The 17,600-nt window shown below is 40.5% G+C and overlaps 1 protein-coding gene across 1 annotated transcript; it reads right to left on the bottom strand.

Annotated features, from left to right (window-relative positions):
* Nucleotides 1–3,752: 3,752 nt before the first annotated feature.
* Nucleotides 3,753–16,670, bottom strand: nfkbiz (nuclear factor of kappa light polypeptide gene enhancer in B-cells inhibitor, zeta). The gene is made up of 12 exons (XM_059968542.1): nt 15,620–16,670; nt 14,091–14,215; nt 13,871–13,904; nt 10,987–11,090; nt 10,096–10,760; nt 9,725–9,830; nt 8,795–8,941; nt 7,947–8,010; nt 7,032–7,207; nt 6,785–6,895; nt 5,780–5,947; nt 3,753–5,609 (listed from the first exon to the last, which is right to left on the bottom strand). The coding sequence occupies exons 1-12, from the start codon at nt 15,792–15,794 to the stop codon at nt 5,556–5,558; spliced, it is 1,929 nt and encodes a 642-aa protein (XP_059824525.1). The 5' UTR covers nt 15,795–16,670; the 3' UTR covers nt 3,753–5,555.
* Nucleotides 16,671–17,600: the final 930 nt, after the last annotated feature.

Genomic DNA, 17,600 nt, shown 5'->3' with positions numbered 1-17,600 from the left:
CTTTGAATTATCTCACTCTCTCTCATTGCCTGGCTACATGTAGATTAACTTAGTAAAGTTCAAAAGGAAAAACAGCACCATCAAAAATCAATGATAAAAATCTTTAAATATAGAATCTGAAGCGCTAGACTGCTAAACCCAGTAACTTAGCTCTGTACTTACTAATTTTTCAACAGCTGTCACTCTTTAATAACTGTGATCACAATTAGATAGAATTAAACTGTGAATTCAACTGGGTGTGTTGGGGGAGGGAGGAACATTTCATATTAGACAGAAATCAAATTTTGTATCGGATGCTGTGTGAAGGATATTTGCTGTGCAATCATAAGGATTTCGATAATGGTAATGATTCCTTGTGATTCAGTTTTTATCTTACAATACATCTGGTTGTTCTGTGAAAAAACATCCAGGATGCATTTTATGCATTTTTTTGTTGTTCAAAATTCAGGAACATGTGGCTAGAGTGGTTGGAGAAAGCAAGTACTTCCACAGTATTTAAGAGATATTTAGATGAGCACTTAAAATAATAAGAGATAAAAGGCCACAGCTAAAATGCTGGCAAATGGGATTAGTAATTCCCATTACAAATTGGAAATTATCAATTTAGATTTGGCAAAGTTATTTCCCATGGTAGGGGAGTCTAGCACAAGAGGGCACAACTTCAGGATTGAAGGACGTCTGTTTAGAAAAGAGATGTTAAGAAATTACTTTAGTCAGAGGGTGGTAAATCTGTGGGATTTGTTGCTACGGGTGGCTGTGGCGGCCAAGTCATTGGGTGCATTTAAGGCAGAGATGGATAGGTTCTTGATTAGCCAGGGTATCAAAGGGTATGGGGTGAAGGCAGGGGAGTGAGGATGACTGGAAGAAATGGATCAGCCCATGATTGAATGGCGGAACAGACTCGATGGGACCAATGGCCTACTTCTGCTCTTAAATGTTCTGGTCTAATTAATTTTCACAATACAAAATGGGAAAAGCTGATGCTTCAAGAAAGCATCATCCATTATTAAGAACACCACCCCTCCCCAACCATCCAGGGCATACCCTCCTCATTACTACCTTCAGAGAGGAGATACAGGAGCCTGAAGACACACACTCAGTATTTTAGGAACATCTTCTTCCCTTCTACCATTCAATTTCTGAATGGACAATGAACACAATCTCATTATTCTTCCTCTCTTTTTGCACTACCTATTTAATGTTTTATACATCTTATTGTAATTTATAGTATAGTTTATGTATTGCAATGTTCTGCTGCTGTAAAACAATAAATTTCACAGCATGTCAGTTGTAATAAACTTGACTCTGATTCTAGTATTCATGGGCACTTGAACAGCTGGCACAGACAAAGTGGGCTGAAGGGCCTGTTTCTGAGCTTTAACAGTCTGTAATTACTGCACTTTAGCTAGTTTTTTTTTATTGCTAGCCACGAGCAGCTGACCATCAATATGGAGAAAATTACTGGATGGCGATATACCCCCATATTTACAGAAAACAGTCATGGCTGCTATTTTCAGGAACTTCTTCCACATTGCGTTATTTGCTTTCTAGTATTCAACATGAAACACTGTGAGTTTAAGCTTTACATCAGCAACAAAGAAAGATGCTTCCGGGAATGAATGGGGTTAACATATAAGGAGCTTTGGGCCTGTACTCACTGGAATTTAGAAGAATATGCAGAGATCTCATTGAAACCTGCTGAATGTTGAAGGGACTAGGTATGTGGATGTGGAGAGGATGTTTCCTGTGGTGGGGGTATCCAGAACGAGAGAGCACAGCCTCAAAATTGAGGAGTGACTTATTAGAACAGAGATAAGGAGGAATTTTTGTAGCCAGAGAGTAGTGAATCTGTGGAATGCTCTGCCACAGACTGCAGTGGAGGCCAAGCCTGTGGGTATATTAAGGTGGAAGTTGATGGTAACCTATTCGGGCAGGGCATCAAAGGAAAAGGTGAGAGGGCAGGTGTATGGGGCTGACTGGAATCCGGGATCAGCCATAATGGAATGGCGGGGCAGACTGAATGGGCTGAATGGCCTAATTCTGCTCCCATGTCATATGGTCTAAACCAACTTAAATTTAATGAATGACAATAAATTAACATATCATTCAGGCCATTCTGCTATTTTCCAGCAAAGGCAAACAGCAATCTTTCCTTTAAGTACACTTTGCTATCCCATTAGAGGCCATTTGTCCAGTCCTTTACAATGCAGAAACAGGATTATGTTGCAAGGTGGGAACAGAAAATGATTCAACCCCTTTGACAGGTTGAAGCATTTAAGTAGTTTTGGTCTTTTAAAATCACCACATTCAAAACCCGAACCCACCCTCTCTCTGCCAGTGGTAAGTGGCTGCAGCGGAGGGGCTTAAGTTGCAAACCATCATGCAAATGTTCTTACCAGCTCAAAACACCCAAGCACTTGATGTGCCTGGGTGAAGGACCAGTGGGCAGCTTAATGCCTGTGTTGGATCATTGGAAGGTAACTCTTCTGTTGGTTATACTATCCTGTTGGCTAGCTCTCCCTTGGACAATGCTGCTGTTATTGGGCAACACGGCATCTGTGAGCACACTATTCTGGAAGTAGCTGCTCGATTGTTGGGTAGTGAAGGGCATGGGTCCCTTGCTCAAGCTGGTGAGATACCCAAGATAGCAAAACAAGTAAAAAGGGATAAGACTGGCTGTGTAAAGAGGCATGGAGTGTTGCACCATGAGCCAATAATGGAAGGTGAACCCATCAAGGGCAGATGGCAATCAACATCTGCTGACAGGAACACAACCTAGATCATGCCTGATGCCAGTTCCCTCAACTCCACCCCATAATTGAATATTCCATCAAGTCTTTCCAACATTTCCAACTGACAAGTCAACAGACGTTTGATGAAAATCAGTGTAAGGCCCCACACTTCAACAATGAACGTTCAGGAAGAGAGCTGGTGAAATGAGAGTTACTTCCAATATTTCAAAAACTACCCCAGCAATGGCAGATATTAGGGATGAAATTTACCATTGCATTCAACACTGTTGGCCAACTGAGGAAACAAGTGTTTGAGGATCATCCAGTTAACAAATTCAATAATCCATGAGTTCTCCGTTGAGTAATTTCATCAAAATGCTTAAACGTTAGTTAATTCTGGATTCATGAATTGTCTGTTGTTCTCCAAATGGAACTCTGAAGCGCTCTTCAGACAAAGGACTGTAGAAATTTGCAATTCATTCCATCGAGAATGCAAGGTTAATGGAAACCTTTTTAGATGAACTAAATCAGGATAAAGTGGTGAAAAATAAAACTAATGATTAATGGCCTACATTTGTTTAATAGTGACACAGTGTTTAACATAAAACTGTGTTTAAGCTCTCTAAGTAGGATAGAACACGGAACAGTTCAGCACAGTACAGGCCATTCAGCCCACAGTGTGGTACTGCTCTTTTAACCTGCTCCAATATCAAACTAACCCTCCTTGCCATTAGGAGGTTCTACAGATGCTGGAAATCCAGGGTAACACACAAAATGCTGGAGGGGGTCAGCAGGTCAAGCAGCATCTATGCAGCAGAATAAAGAATCAATGTTTTGGCTGAGACCCTTCATCAGACTATGTGAGACTCCCAGCCCACACAGCCCTACATTTTTCTTTCATCCATATACCATGGTAAAGTGCATGTCAATCACTAAAGATGTCATCTTAACATGTTTATTTAAAACTGTTAGACCAGAAGGAACAAGGAATTTCCAAAAATAAATACTCTCACCAAGATAGCCAATACATAAAATCTTTAATGTAATGTTGCATAAACTAACAGTGAAAATCTGTCCACAAGACATACTTCATTGATTTACCAAAATACCCCCAAATATCAAATTATTAGCACTTTAAATGTACAAAGTTGAAATATGGTGTAGATTTAATGATTAAAAAGTTAATTTCATTATCAACAAAGTTAGCTTAAAAACTAAGTTAAATATCATAAGAAAAAAATTTGGATCAGGCATACTGAATTAGGAAATACAAGATTTTCCTCAATGAGAACTATGATCATATACCTGTAGATACAAACATTAAAGAATACAAAATACATTTATATACCTAAGGAATTCAGGAAGTGGATATGTAACACTTGTACACCAATCCAAAAGTCTCAATCCACTTGTCACTTTCTCCCTCAATCAAAATCTGAGAATCAGTGCTTAACTTTAATAATTTCCATACTCTACCTCTTATTTTCCTGAAACCTCTTTCTTCCTAATAACAATCCTCACACTTAAAAAAATCCCAAAACTATTAATTAGTAGATCTACCAATCTCAGAATCTCCTAGACAAATGCATGCGATAAACCTGGCTAGTCCTTCCTGTTAAAAGGAATATATAAATATAAAAAAATCAAAAAGTAAGCCATTTCCCAAGTAGAAAACTTACAGTTTGCAGAAGTAATATGCTTTCATTGCATCAATGGTACATGTGGCTAGACCCAAAAAGTTCTATTCACACAAGTGGATGAATCACGACAAATCTCGAAATGTCAGTATTTAAAAACAGAAATGCCCTTCACCCCTTATCAACTCTTTTTCAAACTACGTGCATTGTTTCACCTGAACATAGTGACCCAAATGTTCTACCAACTTACTGGATGAAGTAAGTTTGAACAAACAACACCCACTGATGCACACCTGGTTTAGAGCAAAAATTACAAAGATAATTAAATATATTCAAGTTGCAATTTTGAAGTTAAGATAAGATATGCATCTGAATATTATATGTCACACTGATCCCATGCATTACAATTTTTAATCAATAATGTCCTGGATTTTGCCATTTGTATCGAGTACAAAATTGCCAACCAGTGTATTATTATAATGTCAGTTTGTTACTAATGTTCTTCTACAAGCTGCATTACTTAGCCTTTTCAAATGTAATTAAGTAAAATACAATCCAACATTTACATATGGTCCTTGCTGATAAACACCTTAAAATAATGTACTGTTTTGCTGAAGATGCAAGTGAGCTTTCGAACAACATTATAAATGGTTTTTACTAATTAGCAAACTTACTCCTTTTTTTCTGTGGATTACAATTCAATATTTCAAAAGTGCATTATGAAATATTTTAAATTTTGTTTCAGCCCTGACCTGACGTGTATTACGACTTTCATTTTGTGCTCTGATGTGTTTAAAATCTAAGACAGATGCCCTTTCTTTCGTTCACAAGAACTCTTCAGTGAGATTGATTGCAATGTTACAGTCACAAACTAATGCAGGAAAAGGGGAGGCACAATTTATGGTCGATTCACTTCAACCTGGAGCAATCAGTTCACTTCTGACTACAAAATCCAGGCCACTTGATCTAAAGTCAACTGAATCCCTTATGCTTATGCTAAAGCAAGATAAAACGGTTAATACTACCATTAGTATGTTTTTTAAAGTACTACACAGTAGTCAACAATTAAAGTTTCTTTCACAGAAACAACACACATTTGCACATAACTCGCAAATATCTCTATACAAAACTAACAAGACTGCCTAACTGACAGTGAGGGTGACAGCAAACTTCCCAAAATAGGAAGTCAGAAGAATGGCACTCTTGACTGAGCAGCTCTCCCCTTCAAAATGCGCTTGACCTGCAAGTACGAAGTCAGAGTAAACAATATTAGTTCATTTCATGTAATTTTAATAAATTACTTTTCTTCCTAATTATCTTTTATGAAGTAATTTTTTGGGTTGCTGCCGCAGACAAAATTGGAGGTACATATTTTAAAGAATGGATTTGTTTCTGTCTGCAACCACTTACTTCTTCTCCTCTTAAACCGTCCGGCACAAGATGTACTGGCTGTTCATTCTCCAAGTTTCTGGCACTGGGATCTGCTCCCTTTCTCATCAGAAGCCGGACAGCATCTACCTGACTGACCCGGTCCTGCATGCCAGCTGCAACATGAAGTGCAGTGTTCCCATTATAAGCCTGAAAATAAAAGCAAAACTTTTATTGGTCAAAAACTTCATCGTAGGTTTCATCGAACAATCTTACTTTAATCATTTCAACATAGGGAAAATTATACATTAAACACAAATATCATACATTTAAATAAAATATACAGTAGGTTTTAATCCATTTTCACATCAACATAATCATTCGGACAGCATTGAACATTTTGTGAAGTGACAAACAGTAGTACTTGTACGTTACATTCAATGGCCACTTTGTTAGCTACAGGATTGAATTCTAAAGCTGCCATAACCATCTGCTTCAAAGTTTGATGTGTTGTTCATTCAGAGATGATCTTCTCCACACCACTATTGTAACGTGTGGTTACTTGAGTTAATGTCAACTTCCTGTCAGCTTGAACCAGTCTAGCCCTTCTCCTCCGACTTCTCTCGTTAACAAGGCGTTTTCACCCACAGAACTGCTGCTCACTCCTAGACAGCTGTGCGTGTAAACTCTAGAGAGACTGTTGTGCATGAAAATCCCAGGAGATCACCCACCTGGTACCAACAATCATTCCACAATCAAAGTTACTTAGCTCACACTTTTTCTCCCATTCTGACGTTTAGTATGAACAATAATTGAACCTCCTGACCATGCCTGTATGCTTTTATGCATTGAATTGCTGCAATGATTGGCTGATTAGATATTTGAATTAACAAATAAGATGGTTCTAACACTGCTGTGTATACATGCAGACCTAAGAAAACTTAGCAAAGCTGGCTGGGCATTGTAAAGGTGTCAGTTGCTTTCCTCACTGCCACACATCAGATTTATTGAGTGAACAGTTGTTGGTTGCTATGTTTATAATCTTACCTTAGCATTTACAACATTCAGACTGGTTGGTTGCTCGAGAAAGTAACGCAAAAGATCAACATTTGCTTCTTCTGCAGCCAAATGCAGAGGAGTGCGACCACTTTTCCGATCCTGGGAAAATTTAAATAGTTATTCTAAAATTTCAAAGTCAAATGATTTATCATTTGTAATTTCATTAAACCGCCTGGAGCTATTTTAGCGGTGCCTGTTCTCTCCATGGCCTGATTAGAGCCAAAACTGAACTCACCCGAGTTTCAATAGATGCTCCCATTTGTAATAAGGTTTTAATGGTGTCCAATAAGTTCTTGCTTTTCATGGACAGCTCCTGTGTCTCAAGAGAACAAGGATGCTGTTGAATTTTATTCTGAAGTTCATGCACCACACGGTTCTGGGCCAGGACTGCACAATGCAGAGCAGTCATGCCTATGACAAAAAAGAAATTTGCAAGGTGTTTGCATCATTATTTACTGTTGGCAGTGAATGAAAACTAATGCAAATAAGAAAATACAACTTGTTTTGGTCCATTGATATTCTCATGTTCTACTTTACTCTCTTTTTACATAATATTTGAGAAATTCCTGCATCATTCAACATTACATAATGATTTAAAGGAGTTATCTATTAAACTAACTTAGACAGAGCTTTATCTCCCTATCACAAAACATAGGAGCAGAATTAGGCTTTTTGGCCTATCAAATCTGCTCAGCCATTCAATTCTGGTTTGTTTGTTATCCCTCTCACCCCATTCTCCTGGAATCTTCAACACCTTTACCAATCAAGAGCCTATCAAGCTCCATTTCAAGTACACCCAGTGAGTTGGCCTTCAAAACCATCTGAGGCAATGAATTCCACAGATTCACCACTCCCTGCTTAAAAAAAATCCTCCACAGTTCTCTTTTAAAGGGAGGAACCCTACTATTCTAAGGCAGTGCCCTCTGATGCCCACTGCTCGAAATATCCTCTCCACGTTCCTTCTATCTAGACCCCTCAACATCCAACAGGTTTCAATAAGGTTCTCCCTTATTCTTCTGAAGACATTAAACAGGCCATCAACCCAAGCCATCAAACGCTCCTCATCCCCAGGATCATTCTCATGATCCACCCTCTGGATCCTTGCCAGTGCCAATATATCACCTGCGCTAGGACCACTAAGAGATCTTACCATCAAAGTTTGTAGTTTCCAGATTGAGATGCTGACAATTTCGTATAATTCCTTTTTCAATGGCCTGAAAGGAAACAGAGAGAACGTGTGAATAGCAATCAACCAAAATGAAAAAGCTTGTGGTGTATGGTTTGTTCATTCAAATATTAGAACAAATGAGGTGCAATAGTTTACTCAGTCAATTTAAAAATGGATTTCTTAACATATATTTACAAAACAGCTCTAACACTAAAGTCTGGCCTCAGTTTTTTCAGAGATACACACATGAAAAGAGTAATGTAAAAAGGAGAAATGGGAAGATGTATGGCAAAGTGCTTGCTCAAATTTCCAGGTTGAGGAAAATAACCTGTCGGGAAAGCTGCTTTAACTATCTCAAGTAAACTTTAGCTCAATAATGTCATTAAGCATATCTCGGTTTGCAAGAGTATGGATTAAATGGTGGAAAGGTAAAGATACATAGAAAAATTGAGGCAAGACTTCACTTCATTTGGAACTTAAAGAACAATATCCCAGAATTATAGAAGAATCTTTCAGATAATGACAGCACTTCGGCTTCCACAAAAGGTACACATTTTAAAATGTATTTTGATTTTAAATACAATCCAAAAGATAGGAAACCTTTGAAAGATACTGCGGATGTTGGAAATCTTGAGCAACACACATAAAACGCTGGATGAACTCAGCAAGCCAGATTATGGAGGAGAATAAACAGTCGACATTTGGGCAGAGTCTCTCTACTGTTTATGAAAAAGAATGTTCATTTGCAAAGCAAGTGTTTTTATATGCCTCAGCAGTCTCCTAAAGTTGAGGTCTCTATAGGATCTGAAGATTTTAAAATAAGCACCTACCACAAGCACTTGAAAGTGACCCTTTTCTGCAACTACATGCAGTGGCGTTCTGCCCCAGCGATCCGAAGTATTCACTTGTGCTCCAAGGGTTATTAGGTCCTGAACAATCAAGTGCTGGTTGGCAGCAACAGCTACTTGCAAAGCACTCTACAAAAGAGAAAGGAATCAAATTGTACAAGGAAATGAATGGGGGAAAAATAGCAAATGCCAAACCGATAAGAAAGTATTGTAATAAGCAAATAATGTAGCTGTTGCAAACTGCAAGTCATGCAGTGACTGATAAACAAATCTATTTCAGTTAAACATTACCTAGAAAGTATACATTAATACTAAGATTCTTGCCTTCGATAAAGCTTTAAATGGAAGATTATCTGTTGTGTTCAAACGAGAAACTTAAAATAATGTGAAGATAGAGAAAGATTTTAGAAAGAAATCTAAAGATAGATTTTAATAAATCATCTAGTGATTTATCAGAATCAGGTTTATTATCACTGGCATGTGACTTGAAATTTGTTAATTTAGCAGCAGCATTTCAATGCAATACATAATCTAACAGAGAGAGAGAGAAAATAAATAAAACATAATAACTAAACAAGTAAATCAATTACGTATATTGAATAGATATTTTTAACGTGCAAAAACAGAAATATTGTATATGAAAAACAAGTGAGGTAGTGTCCAAAGCTTCAATGTCCATTTAGGATTCGGATGGCAGAGGGGAAGAAGCTGTTCCTGAATCGCTGAGTGTGTCCCTTCAGGCTTCTGTACCTCCTACCTGATGGTAACAGTGAGAAAAGGGCATGCCCTGGGTGCTGGAGGTCCTTAATAGTGGACACTGCCTTTCTGAGACACCGCTCAGAGAGGATTAAATTAATCCTCAAAATTCGTGACGATGTCCAGTAAATGCCTGTTGTGACAATGTATGCTTACCTGACCATTGTGTTCTTTAACATCGATCATATTAACTGCAGCCATCTTCTTTCCAAGGACATAGGCAAGAGCACGTCTACCCTGTGCAGCAGCAATGTGTAAAAGACTGGAAAATATAAAAGTTTTTTCCAAGATTTTTAAATTGAAGGCATTACAATACCAATATCTTCCCCATATAAATTTTAACCATCATTCTACTATTTCAGATTTAGAAACAGAAATCCCCAGTTACAAAAAGAGCAAGTACATTTTCCAGGTGAACCCTGGGAACAAGTCCAAAGGGCATGATGCCCTAAAATGGGAAAATGCCACATATGTAAAACAGAGTATATTAAAAATTGGCAAGAACAAAATATTTAGAAACCACTTACGTATCACCATCAGAGTCTTTGGAAAGAAGTTGCTCTTGAGTAAGATGGGACAACTTCTTCTCTTCTTGTTCAAGTTGCCATTCAAAGAAGGACTTGCCTTGACATTGTGATGAATAGTACAAGGAGGCAGGCTGTAATACATCACCCTGGGAGTTGGGCTGTAGAGATCCACAAGCTTGCATATAACATTCAGATGGTTGCGGACTGCCCACAATTTGATGACTAACTGGAAAAAATGAGAACTCATTGGGCATGGATGGATTCAGATGCACTGGAAAAGGAAGGCCTCGAATATCATTTGGGATCTGTTGAAAATCTTGGTCCAGTCTACTGGCAAGAACTTGAAGTGGCTGAAGCCCCTCCTGTTGTCCAGAGATTTGTGGAGGACTCTGCACTGGGTATGGCTGAAATTCCTGGCACCGTTCAGGGGATAGTTGGCAGTCGCTTAGTTCCTGCATATAACTGTTGTTGTGCAATTTCTCATCTCTTTGAGGAGCATGATTATTCTTGGCCCAGTTGACCTGAACTGTATTCAGAGAAATCTCATGGGCATCATTCTGCAACATGTTTATTATAGCCTCAAGAACATCTGGATTTACATCATTTCTTGATTCGGTTTTATGGCATCCATCTGAATTCTCAGAGTTTGGAGTCTGGGGTGGAGTCTAAATTGGAAAGAAGTGAATAACCTTATTTTGCAAAATTACACAATATTTTTCAAGTAGCATAACAAGTAGTAACTGCACCACAGCTTCACTGCCTTTTGATAAAATGACTTTTTTTCCATCCCCAAGTTCCCTACAGCATCTTATTAATGTCATCTCCAAACCTAAAGATTATAGAAATAATGAAAATAAAGCTACATTTTGAAAGACCGTTGGATATTCTTACCAATGGATAGGATGATACAGGTGGTGCAGATTGTTTATATGGAGGTGCATCGATCAGGTTCTCCAAAGCTGATCTCTTTCGGCAATTCAGGATATCTCTTATTTCTGTTTAGTAAAAAAAGCTGGTTAATAGTGTCCGAATAATACGGCATAGAAATGGATCCTTCGGACCACTGTTTCCATGTGACCATCATACATATTGATACCAATCTCACTTACAGTCATAAAATTGTATAGCATGGAAAAAGGCCTTTCAGGTCAGCTCATCTATGCTGACTAAGTTATCTGCATTTGGGGCATATCTCTGTTGTCTTACTCCTAAAGACTGTTACTGTTCCTGCCACCATCATGTCCCCTGGGCAGCACCTTCCAGATACCCAGTACACAAGTTGGGAACATTGGTTTTCAAGAGATTTTGAGGCCCTGGTTAAAAAAAAGGAGGTACAAAGCAGGCACAGGCAGGTAGGAACACATGAGGTACCTATGGAGTAAAAGAAATACAAGAGGACACTTAAGAAGGCAACCAGGAAGGCTGAAAGAAGGATGAAGTTGCTCTAACAGACAATGTGAAGGAGAACCCTAAGGGATTCTACAGATATGTTAAGAGCAAAATAACTGCAAGGGACAAAATTGGTCCTCTGGAAGATCAATATGGTAATCTATGCATGGAGCCAAAAGAAGTGGGGGAAGAGTTTAAATGAACTGTTTTGCATCTGTATTTACTCAGGTGATGGACCCTGAGTCTATAGAAGTGAGGCAAAGCAGCAGCAAGGTCGTGGGCCTCTACAGATTACAGAGGAGGATGCGTTTGCTGTTTTGAGGCAAGTTAGAGTGGACAAATCCCCAGAGCCTGACAAGGTGTTCCCTCAGTCCCTGTGGAATGCAAATGCAGAAATTTCAGGGGCCCTAGCAGAAATATTCAAATCATACTTAGTCACAGGTGAGGTGCTGGAGGATAGTTAATGTTGTTCCGTTGTTTAAGAAATGTTCTAAAAATAAACCAAGAAATTATAGGCCAGTGAGCCTGAAGTCAGTAGTGGAAAAGTTATTGTAAGGTGTCCTAAGGAACCAGACATATGAGTATTTGGATAGACATGGACTGATTAGGTATAGTCCACATGGCTTGGTGCATGGTAGATTGGGTCTAACCAATCTTAAAAAGTTTTTCAAAGAAGTTATCTGGAAAGTTGATGAAGGGAGGGAAGTGGATGTTGTCTACAAAGACTTTAGAAAGACATTTGACAAGGTCCCGCATGAGAGATTCGTCAAGGTTCAGTCGCTTGGCATTCAAGATGAGGTAGTAAAATGGATTAGACATTGGCTCTGTGAGAGAAGCAGAGAGTGGTAGTAGACGGTTGCCATTCTAACTGGAGGCTTATGACTGGTGGAGTGCCAGAGGGATCGGTGCTGGGTCCTTTGTTTTTGCCATCTACTGTATATCAATGATCTGGATGATAATGTGGTTAGCTGGATCAGCAAATTTGTGGATGACACCAAGATTGAGGGTGTAGTGGAGAGCGATGAAGACTATTATGGCTTGCAGCAGGATCTGGACCAGCTAGAAAAATGGCAGATAGAACTTAACACAGACAATTGTGAGGTATTGCACTCTGGTAGGACCAACCTGGGCAGGTTTTACACAGTGAACATTAGGGCACTGAGGAGTGCAGAAGAACAAAAGGATCTGGGAACACAGGTCCATAACTAATTGAAAGTGGTGTCACAAGTAGAGCGGGTTGTAAGGAAAGCTTTTGGCACATTGGCCTTCATAAATCAAAGCATTTTGTACTGAAGATGGGAATGTTATGTTGAAGTTGCACAAGATTTTGGAGTATTGTGTGCAGTCTTAATCACTTACCTACAGGAAGTAAATAAAGTTGAGAGAGTTTAGAGAAAATTTACAAGGATGTTGCCAAGACCATAGAACCTGAGTTATAAAGAAAGATTGAATAACTTAAAGGGTTTATCCTTTGGAACATAGAAGATTGAGGGAAATTTGATAGGGGTACAAAAAATTATGAGGGGGGTATAAATGGGGTAATTGCAAGCAGGCCTTTTCCATTGAGGTTGGGTGGGACTACAAATGGAGGTCATGGGTTAAGGGTGAAAAGTGAAGAGTTTAAGGGGTACATGAGGGGAAACTTTTTCACTCATAATATCTTGAGAGTATGGAACAAGTTGTCAGTGCAAGTGGTGCATGTAAGCTTGATTTCAAAGTTTAAGAGAAGCTTGGATAGGAGGAGTATGGAGGATTATGGTCCAGGTGCAGTTCAATGCGACTAGGCTGTGTAAATGGTTTGGCATGGAGTCGACAGGCCAAAGGGCCCATTTCTGTGCTGTACTTTATTGTGACTCTACTGTATTAGTGAAGAATTTATCCCCTTTAAACCTCCTCACTCTCAGTTTAGAAACATGTTCTCTAGTTGTAGACACCCTTTCCAAGGGAAACAACATTGGCTCTCTACCCTAGCTCTGCCTCTCATGATTTTATGGATCTTTCAGTCTCCTTTACTCCAGGGAACACAGACTCAGGCTCCCCTTAAAGCAAAGCCCCCTATCAAAGCAACATCCTGGTGAATCTTTCCTGCACCTCTTTAGCACATTTTTCTCGCATGTCAACTGGAACTACACAAGGTTCTCAAAATATTGTCAATACTGCTGCAACCTGACATCGTAACCTCACAAAATGAAGGCAATCATGTCATTTGCATTCTTCAGCATCCTGTCCACCTGTATCATTGCTTTTAAGGAACCATGTACTTGTATCCTGAGGTCTCTCTGTATAGCAATGCCTGCCAGTACTGAGTACATTTTGGGAAAACCATATAGTACTATACATTGATGTTCTGGTTTTAAAAATACAAATTAGCAAGCTATGTACTTACGAGAAAATTGTTCTTCTGATGAGTTTGACTGAGGCTAAATTAAAGAAGAAAGATAATTCTATAAAACAATGTACATGATTCTCTGCAATAGATTTCATCAAAGAGTACAATAAGGTCAATGACACAAGTTAAAATGCCATGTATTTTTCAAATGTTTCACTATTTAAATGGGCTTGCTATGATTAAACATTACTAAAAAACATAATAATCAAATAGTTACCAAGTGACTTTCCAGCTTGGTGCCTGAGCGGGTGCTCCTGAAATAATTAAGGAGGTCCTTCACAGGGTTCTTTACCCTGACTCCCTGGAAGGGCTGTTTCAGAGCCTTTGTCCCTGAACAGGACTCTATAAAAGAAAATGGAAGGGTGACTATTTTAAGTCGTAGCCAATTTACACCCAGCCAGCTCCTAGAGACGGTATTACAATGACAACCAGATAATTTGTTTATAACCTTCACATGAAGGACAACTCACTTGGTTCTCTTTAAAAGCAGTGCAGTAAGATATTCTGTATACCACTGACTGTGCAGATGGACTTTGATTTAAACTTATCTGAAGTGTGGATATATCCACGTTGAACTTTCTAGAATAGGACTTGATCCTGGTGCCATCTGACTCGGGAACAAATGTTGCAATCCTGGAATCAAAGCTGAGCTAAATGGGCCGGGACTGGAATAACCACCCCAAGTTATTGGACTGTGGAAAAACCCAGTCCAAGGCAGCAGCTGACTCAAGCCTGAAAAAGGCTAGGAAAATGAATCTATGTGGCACCTACGCCAAACCACCCCAGTCACTGGGCAAACACCAAAAGCCACCAGGTCAATTTAACTCGCTGTATGCCTGAAAGAAAGATGCTGTTTCCAGGCTGAACAATCGTCATTTTAAATTGTGATTTTAAGCTATCTGGGCCAGGAAAGTCGCCTCTGTTGCAGAATTCAAAAACTGAGACCAACTTCCTGTTCTAGACCATTTGTTGCGGCAGTTTAATCATGACGTTTAAAAGAAAACCGTTCGCGTGGGTGCAGTCAAAAGGACACTGTTCTCAATGTTTTATTTAAATCAGCACAATACCGGTTTAAACAATTTATTTTGGAAAAGAAGCCCCGCTCACAGTACATCGCAGCCCTGCTCTACACGCCGATCAAAATAGCTCGATGCAGAGGAAAAGAATTGTGCACGAAGTGAATCTAGAGCGGAAAATAAGCTAAATCTTAAGACTCAGGCCCCAGGAAGTATTAAAAATTAAACGCTGGAAACGGACGAGTGGGCAGCAGGCGAGCTGTAGTGGGAATGGGTAGGAGAGCGGCGGATGTGTCTTTACCAGCGGATGGTTCGAGCAAGGGGGTGGGGTAGGCGGTGGTTGTCGGCTGGACATGCAGGCGGGGGGCTGGAGGTAGTGGCCGGAAGTCCGAGGGAGGAAAGCGGCCCCTTCCCACTTGGTTTGATTTGTGGGGAAGAGTGGGGAGGTGAGTGGCTGTATTGGTGCCGGGCGAGGGGGGTTAAATCCGATGCGGAGGGCAGGCTCGCTTGACGAGCGGGATAGGAAGTGACTACGATTGGGGTGGGTGCGGAAGGCGACGATACCCTCACCCGGCTAGGTGAGAAGCGACGACTGGGCAGGCGAATACCATTTCGACGGAAGGTGGGCGGCGCTTCAACCGGTCCCGGAGGCGACCTTCCGTGGCCCGGGCTCGGAAGCAGGGGTTTGGGGCTGCACCCGTGCCGGCCGGAGACGGGGTTGCGCTTATACCTGGGGATGGGACGCTGGAGCTGGACGCCTCGGACTGCGGCGAGGCGGGCGAGCGCGGCTCGCTGGCCGTGGGCGAACTCTGGTAGAAGGAGCCCAGGTTGATGGGGCTCGACCCCAGCCAGTTCTCGCCTTCGCAGCTGTCGCTCGAGTTCTCGGTCCCTCGATCCAGGATCATCCTTCAGCTCGGTTCAGGAATACGGGGGTGGACAGAAAAAGTGTACTCCGGGACTGATTGCAGGACTCCCTCGCAACTGATGTTGCAAACACCCCACCACAAATATTTTTTCTGTTGCGTCTTCCGGGAGGCAGGCTTATTATGCCTCTCCTTCACTTCCTGTTCGTCCCAATAAACGGGTAAGATCACAGCAAAGGGGCTGGAATTACGGTAAACGCAAGAACAGCCTACGTTACTGGTAATGATGAAAAGAGAAGGGGTGGGGTTGCTCTTGCAAACCTATGTTGGCTCAGGCAGTGCAAGGAGGAGACAAATACGTTAATTATATTAACTTTATTTGAAATTAGACGAAATTAAAGTTACCCTACAGCGCTTCCGAATAAAATGCTGCCTAGTGTTTTCGGCGATTGTAGGCACATGACCGAAAGATTGACCTAAAAAGGTTCAGAAAGGAGAGCAGACGATCAGAATTATTAAGGGTGTCAGGATCAGAATCTGGTTTCACACCACCGGCACATGTCGTGAAATTTGTTAATTTTGCGGGCAGCAGTACAATGCAATACGTGTTAAGTATAGAAAAATGAATCACAGTAACTATATATGTATATTAAATAGTTAAATTAAAATAAGTAGTGCACAAAAAACAGAAGGAGTGGCATGGGTTCATGGGTTCAATGTCCATTTGGAAATCGTATGGCAGAGAGGAAGAGTTGTTCCTGAATCGCTGAGTGTGAGCCTTCAGGCATCTGTACCCCCTTCCTGAGGGTAACAATGAGAAGAGGGCTTGCCCTGGGTGGTGGGCTTCAACCATTGCTAGTTTTAACTTCAAACCGAAACGGAAAACGGATACAAACATTCTTCTCCGGATGCTCACTCACTTCCTGTATATTTCGTGCATTTTCAGTTCATTTCATAATCCAATGCATGCATATTTTCTCTGTTAATCATTATCTGGCCGCTGATCAAATAAAATCAATCCAACCACTACAGTGAAAGTTATTCTGAAATTTTCCCTCATTTCACAAACTCCAATCCCCTCTGTCAGCTTTATTCGTGCTGACCCCTAGAGTTCACAACCTGTGGCCTGACAAATTCTGAAATTCGGATACCACATCCCATACGTCAGAGTGCATGTTGATCCACCCCCACATCGATGTCCACTTAAGTCAATCTGCTATGCTCCGCTGTGTTTCAATTTCCATGCTTGAAATTTCCAACATTCTCCTGATTCCTGTTCCTTCCCTAAACGTACACCCAGTTAAGATTCTACAGCTCCTGTTCTAACATAAGCAAATCCAACTCTCAATTTCCTCATCTTTTTCTTCTTCTGGTTTCCAATCCAATCAGTCACTGTTTTAAATATTCCCAATTATTTGGCATCCACTGTTGTCTGGGGCAATTATTTCTACAAATGCGAATTTGGTCAATGCGGGCTCACTTTTAACATTTAAGAAAAACTTGGACAGGCACCTGGATGAGAGGTGTATGGAGGGATATGGTCCAGGTGCAGGTCAGTGGGACTAGGCAGAAAAATGGTTTGGCACAGCCAAGAAGGACCAACTGGCCTGTTTCTGTGCTGTAATGTTCTATGGTTCTACAGATTCACCACCCTCTGACTGAAGAAATTCCTCCTCAGCTCTATTCTAAAGGGATGCCCCTCCATTCTGTGGGTATGCCCTCCAGTCCTAGACTCCCCTACTATAGGAACAATCTCTCCACATCCACTCTATCCAGGTCTTACAATATTCAATGAGATTCATGCCCCCCCCCCCCCAACTCCAGTAAGTACAGGCTCAGGAGCATCAA

The sequence above is a fragment of the Hypanus sabinus genome, chromosome 4 (assembly GCF_030144855.1).
Source record: "Hypanus sabinus isolate sHypSab1 chromosome 4, sHypSab1.hap1, whole genome shotgun sequence".
Classification (NCBI taxonomy): Eukaryota; Metazoa; Chordata; class Chondrichthyes; order Myliobatiformes; family Dasyatidae; genus Hypanus; species Hypanus sabinus.
Note: the sequence above shows the minus strand (reverse complement) of the source record. Positions and strands in the feature narration are given on the sequence as shown.

Excerpts from the sequence above, each read along its gene's own strand:
- nfkbiz (XM_059968542.1), bottom strand. The coding sequence starts at position 15,794 with ATGATCCTGGATCGAGGGACCGAGAACTCGAGCGACAGCTGCGAAGGC. Across the intron at positions 5,948-6,784 it reads TGAATGTTGTAAATGCTAAG|GCTTATAATGGGAACACTGC; the intron begins GTAAGATTATAA and ends TTTTATTTTCAG. Across the intron at positions 5,610-5,779 it reads ACGGTTTAAGAGGAGAAGAA|GTCAAGCGCATTTTGAAGGG; the intron begins GTAAGTGGTTGC and ends TCGTACTTGCAG.